The 16,074-nt window shown below is 44.8% G+C and overlaps 1 protein-coding gene across 1 annotated transcript in view; it reads left to right on the top strand.

The window, feature by feature from the left end:
- Positions 1-63: 63 nt before the first annotated feature.
- Positions 64-16,074, top strand: part of DARS2 (aspartyl-tRNA synthetase 2, mitochondrial) — a 55,311-nt gene continuing 39,300 nt past the window's right edge. The window contains exons 1-3 of the mRNA XM_040360404.1: positions 64-265; positions 4,634-4,874; positions 8,543-8,642. Coding sequence (XP_040216338.1) covers positions 4,739-4,874; positions 8,543-8,642 — 236 coding nt within the window. The 5' untranslated portion in view covers positions 64-265; positions 4,634-4,738. The remainder of the gene's footprint in view (positions 266-4,633; positions 4,875-8,542; positions 8,643-16,074) is intronic.

Raw genomic sequence — 16,074 nt, 5'->3', positions numbered from 1 at the left:
GTCTTGGAACGCACACCAACTTCCGCATTACGTCATGGCACGCTGCGACGGCTATGACGTACGATGCCCTCAGTAAACATGGCTACTGTGTATGCTTGGGTTCTTCCGTGTCCCGTATGATGACCGCTGTGTTCTGGTCGGTGCTGTACCGGGAGATTGGTGTTGGTCAGTCTGAGTGTGCGGTTTGGAGCTGAGAAGTCAGTTTGTGTGTGGGTGTGAGCGCTCCAGGGGATATCACGTGCTCCTGGTACCCGGATACTGACAGGTGAGGCTCACATGGTGCTAAGAGAGGACCCTCCATGGTGGAGGTTTTTGTTTTTTTTTACATTTTTTTTTTAACATTAGAAGTGTAGATTTTATGTGAAGGGTAGAGGTCACTCTGCGTGTATATGAAGAATGGAGGTCATAGGTCACCCTGTGTGTATGCAAAGGTAAGAGGTCATAGGTCACCCTGTGTATATATGGAAGGAAGAGGTTATAGGTCACCCTGTGGGTATGTGAAGGATGGAGGTCATTGGTGTGCACTGTCCAGTTTTGTAGTAGTGTAAGGTCATGCTTGTGTATATGGAGGTCTTAGGTCACCCTGTGGGTATGTGAAGGGTAGATATTATAGGTCACCCTGTGTGCGTGCGTGTGTATATGAAGGATGGAGGTCATATGTCACTCTGCGTGTATATGAAGGGTAGAGGTCATAGGTCACTCTGCGTGTATATGAAGAGTAGAGGTCATAGGTCATCCTGCGTGTATATGAAGAGTAGAGGTCATAGGTCATCCTGCGTGTATATGAAGGCTAGAGGTCATAGGTCACTCTGCGTGTATATGAAGGGTAGAGGTCATAGGTCACCCTGTGTGTATGTGAAGGGTAGAGGTCATAGGTCACCCTGCGTGTATGTGAAGGGTAGAGGTCATAGGTCATTCTGCGTGTATGTGAAGGGTAGAGGTCATAGGTCATTCTGCGTGTATGTGAAGGGTAGAGGTCATAGGTCATTCTGCGTGTATGTGAAGGGTAGAGGTCATAGGTCACCCTGTGTGTAGGTGAAGGGTAGAGGTCATAGGTCACCCTGTGTGTAGGTGAAGGGTAGAGGTCATAGGTCACCCTGTGTGTAGGTGAAGGGTAGAGGTCATTGGTGTGCACTGTCCAGTCTTGTAGTGGTGTAGGGTCATGCTTGTGTATATGCCGGTTGTAGGTACATTAATTCATTATTTTGAATGTCCAGGAGACCTGAACAAAGCCCAAATCGAGTCTCGGATCTAGTAACCTGGAAATGATGTCATGACATTGCTTCCGGTTTACAGAATTAAATAAAAAAAAATGACAGTATTCAAAACAGCCAGAGTTGGCGATTTGAATACCTTTAAGTGCAAAGGAGGAATTTAGGGTCTTAATGACCCCCAGATCCCTCCATAAAGAGTACCTGTCACTGCCTAATATTGTCACAAGGGATGTTTACATTCCTTCTGACAGCAAAAAAAGTGATCAGAATTTTTTTTTTCAAAGGGACAGTGAAAAAAAACAAAAAAGATAAATGTAAAGCACCCGTCTCTCTGTGTTTGCGGGCTGAAGCAAACGTATACGTAAGTCGAGAGCGCAAATGTAAACCGCGTTTAAATCACACGTGAGCTATAATTCTAACCTCCTCGGTAACTCTAAACTGGTAACCTGTACAAATGTTTAAAGTGTCGCCTATGGAGATTTTTACGCACCGTAGTTTGTCGCCATTCCACCAGTGTGCTCAATTTTAAAGGATGACATATTGGGTATCTATATACTCGATGTAACATCATCTTTCACATCATCCAAAAAACATTTGGGCTAACTTTACGGTTTTGTTTTTTAGTTCATGAAAGAGTATTTTTTCCAAAAAGGAAAAAAAAAGGTCTGCCGTGCAAATACAGTGTGACATTAAATATTGCAACTATTGTCATTTTATTCTCTAGGGTCTCTGCTAAAAAAATATATATAATAGTTTGGGGGTTTTCTTGCAAAAAAATACATATTTTAACTTGTAAGCGACAAATGTCAGAAAAAGGCTTAGGCAGGTGTTAAAATAAAAATAAACCGTTCCAAGATCTTTATAAAGTCCCAAGGATGCTCTAAAGTTGAAAGAACATTGGAGAGAGCGGAGTGCATCACAGGAGATGCCAACCTTAATAGCTGAAGGACAATAATAAAGCATGTTTATTCATAAGTCGAGTGTGAGCTCTCAGAGGAACACATGGGAGGATTGGGAGTGTGTTGTTTAACCACTTGCTTACTGCGCACATATACCCCCCTCCTGCCCAGGTGAAATTTCAGCTTCCGGCACTGCGTCGCTTTAACTAACAATTGCGCGGTCGTGCGACGTGGCTCCCAAACAAAATTGACGTCCTTTTTTCCCCACAAATAGAGCTTTCTTTTGGTGGTATTTGATCGCCTGTGCGGTTTTTATTTTTTGCGCTATAAACAAAAAAGAGCGACAATTTAAAAAAAAATACAATATTTTTTACTTGTTGCTATAATAAATATCCCAATTTTAAAAAAAAAAAAACACATTTTTTTTTCTCAGTTTAGGCCGATACATATTCTTCTACATATTTTTGGTAAAAAAAAAAAAAAATCGCAATAAGCGACTGGTTTGCGCAAAAGTTATAGCGCCTACAAAATAGGGGACAGAATTATTATTTTTTATTATTTTTTTTTTTTTTTACTAGAAATGGCGGCGATCTGCGATTTGTATTGGGACTGCGACGTTATGGCGGACACATCGGACACTTTTGACACATTTTTGGCGCCATTCACATTTATACTGCGATCAGTGCTATAAATATGCACTAATTACTGTATAAATGTGACTGGCATTGAAGGGGTTAACACTAGGGGGTGGGGAAGGGGTTAAATGTATCCCTGCATTGTGTTCTAACTGTAGGTGGAGGGGGGGTGACTGGGGGGGGGGGGGTGACCGATCTATGTCCCTATGTACAAGGGACACAGATCGGTCTCCTCTCCAGAGACAGCACCGCTGTCTCTGTGTAAAACGGCAATGAGAGATGATCTCATATGTTTACATATGAGATCATCTCTCATTGGCCGCACAGATCGCATCGCAAACGGCCACTCTGATTGGCCGTTCGCGGCGATCTGTAATTGGCTGTGTCCAAGGGACACGGCCAACACAGTTTCCCCGCTGCGCGCTCTGGAGCGCGCGCGGGGAACGCCCAAAGGGGCGGACGTCTATTGACGTCCTGTTGGATTTTGGGATCCGCGCTGTAGCCGTCATTTGACTATAGCGCGGCTCCCAGGAGGTTAAAGAGGAGTTTGTCGGATATCTTCACCAAGGACCTATAGATCGGGATACATTCTAAACTGCCTTTTGGCCCCTCCTCTATGGGGGTCAATACATGACCATAAGAGGCTGTGTGATTGGATGAGGGTGACGGATTCTCCTGTGATGCACTCCGCTTTTTCCAATGTTCTTTCAACTTTAGAGCATTCTTGGGACTTTATAAAGCAGGGTTTGACAAATTTGCTTTGAATCTAGGAGCCAGCCTTAAAAGTTAGGAGCCAGAAACACGCCCTGTCCCGCCGAACTCGCACGCAGAAGCGAACACATACGTGAGCAGCGCCCGCATATGAAAGCAGTGTTCACACCACACGTGAGGTATTGCCGCGATTGGTAGAGCGAAAGCAATAATTCTAGTCCTAGACTACTTCTGTAACTCAAAATGCAACCTGTAGAATTTTTTAATTGTTGCCTATGGAGATTTTAAAGGGTAAAAGTTTGTCGCCATTCCAAGAGTGGACGCAATTTTGAAGCGTGACATATTGGGTATCGATTTACTCGGCGTAACATTATCTTTCACAATATAAAACAAATTGGGCTAACTTTACTGGTGTCTTTTATTTTTTATTAAAAAAGTTATATTTTTTTTCCACAAAAAGTGCGCTTGTAAGACCGCTGCGCAAATACGGTATGACAGAAAGTATTGCAATGACCGCCATTTTATTCACTAGGGTGTTAGAATAAAAAATATATATAATGTTTGGGGGTTCTAATTAAAGGGAAGGAGATGGCATTGAAAACAGACGGGGAAGCTCCATTAGTATTGCTGGTTGTTGTGTCATTCCAACGGCCAACCCTAAATGGCGCCAGATCACAGAGGGAAGCATAGGCCTGCAGAAGGCCGCAAAGCCACGGCCCGACACGATCGCGAGGTGGGGGCGCACGGAGACACAGCTGTGCCGCCCCAGGCACCAAGTCGCTAATTCTAGTCGCAATGGAGACTTGGCGCCCGGGATTTGTCAAACCCTGTTATAAAGAACTTTGTTGTGGACTTTTTTTAGTCTTGGAACTGTTTGTTTTTATTTCAAATAAGGTCTTTTAGTGCTGCACCTTTTTGTTTAGGTTGTTTGTTTGTTTATGTTGTTTTCCAGCAACATTGTGTCAACTGCTTGTATCTATCAAAGTTTCTATTGATAACCTGAGTGCAGCTAACTGATATATATTATTAAAATATATATATATATATATATATATATATATATATATATATATATATATATATATATCATTTTTTTTTTTTTTTTCTGCTGCTTGTGTTTTTGATTATTAGATATATCTATGTATTATCAATTTTTTTTATTTTTGCCTTGCAGTACCTTGCTTTCTAAGGAGGAAGACGTCCCTAGAGGATCCGTGTTCAGTTGTCATATCACAGGCATATTGAATGCAATCAGTGGACGGCCGTCCCAATTGATGTTATGATGGCTCTTCGTGCTGGTCTCAGGTTATTCATTGGCTGTGCAGCTGTAAGCAGGCGACAGGTTATCAGAAGCTTCTGCCTGGTGCACAGAATACAGGCTGCCAGTTCTGGTCATGAAGGTCCTAGAACTCCAGGTGAGGGATTGTTCATTATTCAAAGGTTACTGTGATGGGGTTGCTGCAATCACTTTAATAAAGACAGATGCATATGGCTTCTGCTACATGGTAATACTACTGTAAATATTTCCATGCTTGCAGAGGTAGCGTGAAGGCGCTAGAACCGTGGTTGAATTGCACTTTAGTACTTGATTTTTTAAAAATTATTATTGGTACTTTATATAGCGCTGTCAATTTACGCAGTGCTTTACACATATATATCATACATTTAGTCCTTGCTTTCAAGGAGCTTACAATCTAAGGACTCACATTTATACATACACATAGTAGAGCCAATTTAGACAGAAGCCAGATAACATTCCAGCATGCCTTTGCAGTGTGGGAGGAAACCGAAGTACCTGGAGGAAACCCACGTAGGCAAAGGGAGAACATACAAACCCCAAGCAGTATGTATGTGTGTGTATTATAATATTATTTTTTTATTTTTTTTTAGCTCTCCCCTGTCACTCCTGTGAATGCCTCATATAGAACACGCAGCGTAGGGCAAGCATGTGTATGTAGACATCAGTTGTGCAATAAAAGTGAGTCATCAACGTTGAAGTGAGAGCAATAGCTCTAGGGCAGGGATCCTCAAACTACGGCCCTCCAGCTGTTGCAGAACTACACATCCCATGAGGCATTGTAACACACTGACATGACTAGGCATGATGGGAATTGTAGTTCCTGAACAACTGGAGGGCCATAGTTTGAAGACCCATTCTCTAGGGCGGGGATAAGCAATTAGCGGACCTCCAGCTGTTGCAAAACTACAAGTCCCATCATGCCTCTGCCTCTGGGTGTCATGCTTGTGGCTGTCAAAGTCTTGCTATGACTCATGGGACTTGTAGTTCTGCAACAGCTGGAGGTCCGCTAATTGCATATCCCTGCTCTAGGACCATAATTCATGGTAAACTCTAAACCGGGGGAGTAAATAAAGTTGTTGCAGGGGTCGCAATTGCGACCCAACCCTATGCTCCAGGTGCGGACACCTGTATAGGAGGAGCAGCAGGGGCGGCTGCCTATAGAGGAATCGATCTCTCCGTTTTTTCCCTGCAGCTGCTGAATGCCCACGTCTCCTCTCTCTCCTGCAGGCATTCAGTGGCTGCAGGAGGAAAATAGAGAAATCAGTTCCTCTATATGAAGCTGCCCCCACTTAACAAATTTTAAAAAAATATAAAAGAAAAAAGATGATAAATAAAAAACTTCTGACACCAGTGGCAGAACTTACCAGGGTCACAGAGGTTGCATTTGCGACCAGGCCCAGACGTTCCGCCAACAGGCTCGCTGGTATCGCGGACCCCATGATGATTTCTTGCTCCGGTCTAGTTATGCCACTACCCTAGACCTGTAAAGGCTTTTATTTTTGGTGCCATCGTTTTTTTTTTCTGCGATTTACACAGGCGTGCACAATTTTAAGTTTTATATCGGTCTATGTGATGCGACCCAATCTTTTATGTTTTACCAAAAAAGAGGGTATAATGTGCACTAAACATTTTTTTGGTGTATTTTTTTGAAAATATGCTTTTGATAAATATTTATGCAAATATCTTGCGACATAGAAAATTGTAACTGCCACCATTTTATTCTCCAGGGTCTCGGTTTTCAGAAAATATATACTCGTTTAGAGTCTGCATTTTTTTTGCTAGAAATGCCTTTCACAAAAATGTAATAAATGTCCTCTGTAAGCAAGTGGCTAAGGGGAATATGTAATTGGCTGGTATGGATTCAGGGTTGTAAAACTATTAGCTGCATTCAGGTAGGCGGGCGCATCGTTTTTACACTACGCCGCCGTAAGTTTGCAAGGCAAGTACTGTATTCACAAAGTGCTTGCCTGCTAAGTTACGGTGGCGTAGCGTAAATGGGGCCGGCGCAAGCGCGCCTAATTCAAATGAGGATGTGGGGGGCGTGTTTTTTGTATATTAACTGTGACCTGACGTGATTGGCGTTTTTTACGAACGGCGCATGTGCCGTCCGTGTACATATCCCAGTGTGCATTGCGGCAAAGTACGCCGCACGGACGTATTGGTTTAGACATGGACGTAAATTACGTCCAGCCCTATTCACGGATGACTTACGCAAACGACGTCAAATTTTCAAATTTCGGCGCGAGAACGACGGCCATACTTAACATTACTAGTCCAGCTATTTGATGGAATAACTTTACGCCTGAAAATGCCTTACGTAAACGGCGTATCTGTACTGTGTCGGCCGGGTGTACGTTCGTGAATCGGAGTATCTAGTCATTTACATATTTTACGCCGAACGCAATGGAAGCGCCATCTAGCGGCCAGCCTAAAAATTACACTTTAAGATACGACGGTGTAAGACACTTACGCCGCTCGTATCTTAGCCTAATTTAAGCGTATCTGGTTACCAGAATACGCTTAAATTTGCATCGGTGCAGATTCAGACTTAGGCCGGCGTATCTACTGATACGCCGGCCTAAGTCTTTCTGAATCCACCTATATGTCTGAAAGAACTTGGTCGCGTTTAGCAGCTGGTTGGGATAAATATTTCCAGATCAGAAGGAGATAATTATTTTTTTGGGCAGAAAAAGACAAACTGCTGTTCTGCAACTCTGAAAATAGACAGAATGTGATTATTTATATCTACGCTTATTCTAAAACCTTGTCTTGCCTTTTAATAGAACAAACAAACAGCAATTTGTCCAGAGAGTAAGAGATTAGAAATAAGTGAAACTATGACAAATGTAACAAATAGAAGTCTCCACTCACGATTCACACCACCTTCATCCAAGATTAACAGATTAACACACATATTTTTATAATTGGATTAAATTAGAAAAATGTGTAAATCGTGGTTAAAAAAAAAAGCGCGTCCCTTTGCAGGGAAAAAAAATTGCATTTTTTTTAGCCTGTAAAACATTGCACCAACGGTCAGTAGATTGCTGGTGGCATGCAGGTCTCCTGCAGATCTGCCAGTGTGCCTGTACATCCTGTACGGGCAAGTGGGTACAATCTGACAGGAAGAAGCAATGAACTACTACGGCGCTCCACAGCACCGCTGTGTTTTTTGAGAACTACAAGCCGACAGCCACAAAGAAGGCGGACTAAGACCTTTTGAAATTCGAGAAATATTCATGCAATTACTTGTGTGAATATTCACTTTAGGCTACTGGGGCAGGGGGGCGTTAGCGGTAAAGCGCCACTAATTTTAGAGGCGCTTTACAGCTGGTATAGCGGCACTTTTCAGCCTCTAGCGTGTGCTTTTTAACCCCTGCTAGCGGCTGAATAAAGGGTTAAAAGCGCCGCTGCGGAAGCACTTTGCAGGCACCGCTCCTTCAACGCCCCAAAGCTGCTGCTTGCAGGACTTTTTCTAACGTCCTGCAAGCGCACCTCTCCAGTGTGAAAGCACTCTGGCTGCAGGGGAGGCGTTTTTCAGGCGCTTTGCAGGCGCTATTTTTAGCCCAAAAGCGCCTGAATAACGCCCCAGCGAGAAAGGTGTCTAAATTAGCCAATCGTGCATGTACAGGTGAAATAGGTAAACCGTAATTTGCTTTTTACTTGATTTTTAAAGATTCTTTAGTAAATCTGCCTTTGTGTGCACACTTGAGGCCCTCTACATTAAGAAAGTTGGCCACCTCTCATCTACATCAATTTTTATTTTATTTTTTCAATTTCCTGCAGATTTGAGCAGCTTTGTTTCTCGGTCGCACACATGCGGAGAGTTGAACACGGATCACGTGGGTCAGGAAGTCACGTTGTGTGGGTGGCTCCAGTATCAGAGGTGAGTACTGAGAGTTGTTGGTGTATGCAGAATGTTGTGCTACATACAGCCTGCTTTTCTCTTCTCAAAGACAGAAATAAGGTTGTATGTCATCCAAAAAATATTATAACTTGCCATCTGTGCTTAATCATTTAATGGCCTCCTTTTGTGGTAGGAGTGGCTTCCTCCTATAGTTTTCTGTTTGGAATCAAGTAACTGACTTTTGTAGACTTTGCTTAGGCTGTCTGTCTAGATTAAGGCAGCATTCACATCTAGGCGGACAAAATCGCGGCGTTTTGTCCCGCGAATTGCGGCGACAAATATCGGCGTTTTGTACCGCAATTTGCGGCGACAAAACGCTGCGATTGTCCGCCTAGATGTGCCCCTAGATTGTCCCCCTATGGAGATGGTTCCCATCTCCTATGCCGAAAGCCGCCTGAAAAAAAGGTCTGGGACTTTTTTTCAGGCGGCAGGCGTTCGGCGTGGAGATGTGAACCATCTCCATAGAGGGCAATGTTAAATCATCCCTCTGGCGTGTCGGGGCGGCAGCGGCGTCACACTACAGGCGACAAAACGCCTAGGTGTGAATGGGCTCTAACTGTATAGGTGTGGATCGTCTCCTGTTGTATGTAAATTAAGTATTAAGCCCTGTACACACGATCGGATATCTGATGGAATCTAATCCGATGCATTTTTTCATCGGATATCCCATGAAGCTGACTTTCATCAGTCATTGCCTACACACCATCGGTTAAAAATCCGATCATGTCCAATGCGGTGACGTAAAACACAACGACATGCTGAGAAAAAGTTCAATGCTTCCGAGTAGGGTTGTCCCGATACCACTTTTTTAGGAACGAGTACAAGTACCGATACTTTTTTTTCAAGTACTCGCCGATACCGAATACCGATACTTTTTTTTAATGTGTCCCCAAATGCAGCCATGTCCCCCCACAAATGCAGCCATGTCCCCCCAGCCATGTCCCCCACATATGCAGCCATGTCCCTCTAGCCATGTCCCTCTAGCCATGTCCCTCACATATGCAGCCATGTCCCTCACATATGCAGCCATGTCCCTCTAGCCATGTCCCTCACATATGCAGCCATGTCCCTCTAGCCATGTCCCTCTAGCCATGTCCCACCAGCCATGTCCCTCCAGCCATGTCCCTCCAGCCATGTCCCTCCAGCCATGTCCCTCACATATGCAGCCATGTCCCTCTAGCCATGTCCCTCACATATGCAGCCATGTCCCTCACATATGCAGCCATGTCCCTCCAGCCATGTCTCTCCAGCAATGCCATGTCCCTCCAGCAATGCCATGTCCCTCCAGCCATGCCATGTCCCTCCAGCCATGTCCCTCCAGCAATGTCCCTCCAGCAATGCCATGTCCCTCCAGCCATGTCCCTCCAGCAATGGCATGTCCCTCCAGCCATGCCATGTCCCTCACATATGCAGCCATGTCCCTCACATATGCAGCCATGTCCCTCTAGCCATGTCCCTCACATATGCAGCCATGTCCCTCTAGCCATGTCCCTCTAGCCATGTCCCACCAGCCATGTCCCTCACATATGCAGCCATGTCCCTCTAGCCATGTCCCTCTAGCCATGTCCCACCAGCCATGTCCCTCCAGCCATGTCCCTCCAGCCATGTCCCTCCAGCCATGTCCCTCACATATGCAGCCATGTCCCTCTAGCCATGTCCCTCACATATGCAGCCATGTCCCTCACATATGCAGCCATGTCCCTCCAGCCATGTCTCTCCAGCAATGCCATGTCCCTCCAGCAATGCCATGTCCCTCCAGCCATGCCATGTCCCTCCAGCCATGTCCCTCCAGCAATGTCCCTCCAGCAATGCCATGTCCCTCCAGCCATGTCCCTCCAGCCATGCCATTGTCCCTCCAGCAATGTCCCTCCAGCAATGTCCCTCCAGCAATGTCCCTCCAGCAATGCCATGTCCCTCCAGCAATGCCATGTCCCTCCAGCAATGGCATGTCCCTCCAGCAATGGCATGTCCCTCCAGCAATGTCCCTCCAGCAATGCCATGTCCCTCCAGCAATGTCCCTCCAGCAATGGCATGTCCCTCCAGCAATGGCATGTCCCTCCAGCAATGTCCCTCCAGCAATGCCATGTCCCTCCAGCAATGTCCCTCCAGCAATGTCCCTCCAGCCATGTCCCTCCAGCAGCCCCTCCAGCCATGTCCCTCCAGCCATGTCCCTCCAGCAATGCCATGTCCCTCCAGCCATGCCATGTCCCTCCAGCCATGCCCCTCCAGCCATGCCCCTCCAGCAATGCCATTTACCTCCAGCAATGTCCCTCCAGCAATGTCCCTCCAGCAATGTCCCCCATACCTTTGCCGCCGCCGCCGCATGGAGAAGATCACAGCATTCATTTGAATAGCTGTAGTGTTCCCGGGCATATAGACACTCCCCCTTGCCCGGGATTGGACAGATCACGATCACCCATCCAATCCCGGGCAAGGGGGAGTGTCTATACGCCCGGGAACACTACAGCTATTCAAATGAAAGCTGCGATGTTCCCGAACGGCGTTTAACCCATGCGGCGGTGCGATGCGGCGGCTTTCGATGCGGCGGCTTTCGATGCGGCGGCGCGATGCGGCGGCGGCAGCGGCGGGGGGGGGGGAAAGTATTCTATTTAGTATCGGGGGTATTTGCGCGAGTACGAGTACTCCCGCAAATACTCGGTATCGGTCCCGATACCGATACTGGTATCGGTATCGGGACAACCCTACTTCCGAGCATGCGTCGAATTGATTCTGAGCATGCGTGGATTTTTGACCGATTGACTTCCCACAGACAATCGTTTTTTCCCATATCGTTTTTTAATCCATAGGAAAAATGTAAAACAGGTTCTATTTTTTTATTTTATTTTTACCGATGGGGGGAAAAAAACGCCACACACAATCGGTTTGTCCGATGAAAACGGTCCATCGGTCCGTTTTCATCAGACAAACCGATCGTGTGTACAGGGCTTTAGTGTGCAAGAAATTGGGATTATTCTTATGTAGAAAACAGACCCCCCAACTATTCCACTGTTTCTTGTGCTAAAAGGAACCTGATCTGGTCATTTCCTGTTCCTACTTGTATTTAAAGGAGTAACTTGTATCATGATCCTTCACTAGTGAATTAAAAGCATGATATGCACAGGCTGGTTTCCAGGTCAATAACTATGTAGTAAATGAAGGATCAGGATGACCAGCAGTCCTCTGTCTGTGTATCGCCTCACTAGATTTAGTGAAACTTGGTGAAATCAGATTACATTTGGGGTACACTGTTGTAAGGATAAATGTGTCCTAAGGGCAGTGTCTTTTTAAAATACAGTGCCTTGCGAAAGTATTCGGCCCCCTTGAACTTTGCAGCCTTTTGCCACATTTCAGGCTTCAAACATAAAGATATAAAACTGTAATTTTTTTTTTTTTTGAAGAATCAACAAGTGGGACACAATCATGAAGTGGAATGAAATTTATTGGATATTTCAAACTTTAAAAAAAAAAAAAAACTGGGAAATTGGGCGTGCAAAATTATTCAGCCCCCTTAAGTTAATACTTTGTAGCGCCACCTTTTGCCGCGATTACAGCTGTAAGTCGCTTGGGGTATCAGTTTTGCACATCGAAATTTTTTGCCCATTCCTCCTTGCAAAACCGCTCGAGCTTAGTGAGGTTGGATGGAGAGCGTTTGTGAACAGCAGTTTTCAGTTCTTTCCACAGATTCTCGATTGGATTCAGGTCTGGACTTTGACTTGGCCATTCTAACACCTGGATATGTTTATTTGTGAACCATTCCATTGTAGATTTTGCTTTATGTTTTGGATCATTGTCTTGTTGGATGACAAATCTCCGTCCCAGTCTCAGGTCTTTTGCAGACTCCATCAGGTTTTCTTCCAGAATGGTCCTGTATTTGGCTCCATCCATCTTCCCATCAATTTTATCCATCTTCCCTGTCCCTGCTGAAGAAAAGCAGGCCCAAACCATGATGCTGCCACCACCATGTTTCACAGTGGGGATGGTGTGTTCAGGGTGATGAGCTGTGTTGCTTTAACGCCAAACATAACGTTTTGCATTGTTGCCAAAAAGTTTGATTTTGGTTTCATCTGACCAGAGCACCTTCTTCCACATGTTTGGTGTGTCTCCCAGGTGGCTTGTGGCAAACTTTAAACAACACTTTTTATGGATATCTTTAAGAAATGTTTTTCTTCTTGCCACTCTTCCATAAAGGCCAGATTTGTGCAGTATACGACTGATTGTTGTCCTATGGACAGAGTCTCCCACCTCAGCTGTAGATCTCTGCAGTTCATCCAGAGTGATCATGGGCCTCTTGGTTGCATCTCTGATCAGTCTTCTCCTTGTATGAGCTGAAAGTTTAGAGGGACGGCCAGGTCTTCGTAGATTTGCAGTGGTCTGATACTCCTTCCATTTCAATATTATCGCTTGCACAGTGCTCCTTGGGATGTTTAAAGCTTGGGAAATCTGTTTGTATCCAAATCCGGCTTTAAACTTCTCCACAACAGTATCTCGGACCTGCCTGGTGTGTTCCTTGTTCTTCATGATGCTCTCAGTGCTTTAAACGGACCTCTGAGACTATCACAGTGCAGGTGCATTTATACAGAGACTTGATTACACACAGGTGGATTCTCTTTATCATCATTAGTCATTTAGGTCAACATTGGATCATTCAGAGATCCTCAGTGAACTTCTGGAGAGAGTTTGCTGCACTGAAAGTAAAGGGGCTGAATAATTTTGCACTCCCAATTTTTCAGTTTTTTATTTTTTTTAAAAGTTTGAAATATCCAATAAATTTCGTTCCACTTCATGATTGTGTCCCACTTGTTGTTGATTCTTAAAAAAAAATTAGTTTTATATCTTTATGTTTGAAGCCTGAAATGTGGCAAAAGGTCGCATAGGGGGCCGAATACTTTCGCAAGGCACTGTACATGTCTAATATTTACCATTACAAGCGCCGGCGAATACAACCTTTGCATGCCTTGTAGTGTGCAGGATACTAGTATATACCTGAAGCTCTATAGCAGGGATATGAAATTGGGCAGGGCTGAGAACACTGTATCCACAAATCTGCTGTGTGTTGTCGGTACACAACAGAGCCGAAGAGCTGAGCGCATTATTTGGCAGATCAAAAGGTAATTTACTTTGTAGGGCTTCAAAGGGCTCAGTCAGATGGGCAAATGGTCTGCTGCGTTCAGATGTTGCTAAATGTCACATCTGGCGGCAGCAGCACTATGTGCAATGGCTGTATACACGCTTAACTATTAGTTGCCACCAGAACCACTGACCCTGGGTGAAAACTGTGTCCAGGGCCATGGGAAGCCCTAAATGCATGTACTGAAAAATTTTGTTTTTTGTTTTTACTTTACATCAACATACACTTTAAATAAAGCCTATACTTTTAAGGGAACCTGCTGGTTATAAATATCATCTTTTTATTAGGTTTTGTTGGACCTTTTACAGTGCATTCGTTGTTTAGTAGTTGTATTAATAGCTGTACAGGTGCATCTCAACAAATTTAAATATCATCAAAAAGTTTATTTCAGTAATTCAATTAAAAAAGTGAAACTCGTATAGATTCATTACACACAGATATATATATATATATATATATATATTTTGATGATTATGGTTTACAGCTAGTAAAAATTTGAATATTACATAAGACGAGGAGGGAGTGGACGTGTCAGTGATTTTGTTTTGATTTTTTTTATTTAACTTTTTATTGTTTTTACACTTTTTTTTTTTTTTTTTACCTTTTTTAAATATTTATTACAATTATTTTATTTTTATTTTTTATCAGCCATGTTGGGGGGCTTTGGTGAGATATCTGGGGTCTAAACAGACCCTAGATATCTCCACTTTGAGACAGGGAAATGGACTAAGGACACACAATCCCCAGTCCCTTTCTCAGCAGCCTCCGCTGCACTGAAAATGAATGGACAGGAGACAGCGGCTCCTGTTCATTCATAAACTGAAGCAGAATAAACACAGTTTACAATGCTCAGTTATGATTGGACAGAGTCAGTGATCACTAACTCTGTCTTGGGGACAGGGACCCCTTCTCCTCTAGGGACAAAAACCCGATCTTTAGACAATGCTGGCTGGCATCAGCCACCTTTTGGGTGCCAGGATGGGGGAGGGGGGCAGTAAAATCTTAATCTCCAGCTACATAATCCCTCAGGGTGAACTGGCTTTGCGTTAGTGAAGCACTTTTAAAGATAGGTAACATGTACTGTTATTACTATGTTAGGATTTTTCTAATTTTCAGTTATTAACAGGTGAATGCGGCCCTCCATGCATTCACATACATTGAATCCGGCTCTTAAGTGGAAAAAGGTTGCTGACCCATCCCAATGGGAGAGGGGGGCCCTATGCGTAGGGGTGATGGCCTTCTGTCCCCTGCCCCCCCCCCCCCCCGCACTGTAGTGTCCTCTGTCCCCTGCACCCCCCCCCCCCACCCACTGTAGTGTTTTTCCTGTCCCCTGTCCCCCACAAACACACACTGTGTAGGTAGAACTCTCCTACCTTACACAGGTGTGCAGCAAGCGGAATAGCAGAGATCGACATCACAGGGCTGGATGGGGGCGAAAACTGCTGAAGTTCACATTTCACATTAACAGGCTGGTGATTGGTTGCTAGGATCGCCTGGCAACCAATCACCTGCTATTTAATGAAAAAGTAAACTCCAGCAGTTCCCACCCCCATCCAGCCCTGTGAGATAACGGCCTCTCGCCGCTGTACAATGAAGAGGACAGCTGCGAAAATGTCCGTGGGCCGGGTGCCCGTGAATTTATCACGGACACTGACGGGCTGGACATTCAGCTGTGGCGGCCCGTGTGCGAGCCGCGGATTGCCGACCCCTGAATTAAAGCTGCTGATCCCTTGAGTGGCTCCCACCCTACTAAGGCCGACAGGTGCTGGCTCTGCACAAATGCATGGGATTGGAAAGAAATCCTGGACTGCCGCAACGGATTTCTTCCCAATCCCATACATTGTAAAGCGAAGAGGTGATACCGCTCTGAAAAAGCTGCTGATCCCTTGAGTGGCTCGCGCCCTACTAAGGCCGACAGATGCTGGCTCTGCACAAATGCATGGGATTGGAAAGAAATCCTGGACTGCCGCAACGGATTTCTTTCCAACCCCATACATTGTAAAGCGAAGAGGTGATACCGCTCTGAAAAAGCTGCTGATTCCTTTGAGTGGCTCCCACCCTACTAAGGCCGACAGGTGCTGGCTCTGCACAAATGCATGGGATTGGAAAGAAATCCTGGACTGCCGCAACAGATTTCTTTCCAATCCCATACATTGTAAAGCGCTACGTAACCTGTTGGCACTATATACATTGTGTATAATAATAACTTTCTGGTGATATTCACATTTTTTTTTGAGATGCACCTGTATTTAATACATTCATCTTTTTCCATCCTCGCTATAT

Source organism: Rana temporaria, chromosome 7 (genome assembly GCF_905171775.1).
Source record: "Rana temporaria chromosome 7, aRanTem1.1, whole genome shotgun sequence".
Lineage (NCBI taxonomy): Eukaryota > Metazoa > Chordata > Amphibia > Anura > Ranidae > Rana > Rana temporaria.
The sequence above is the reverse complement of the archived record's forward strand: the minus strand, read 5'-3'. Positions and strand labels throughout refer to the sequence as shown.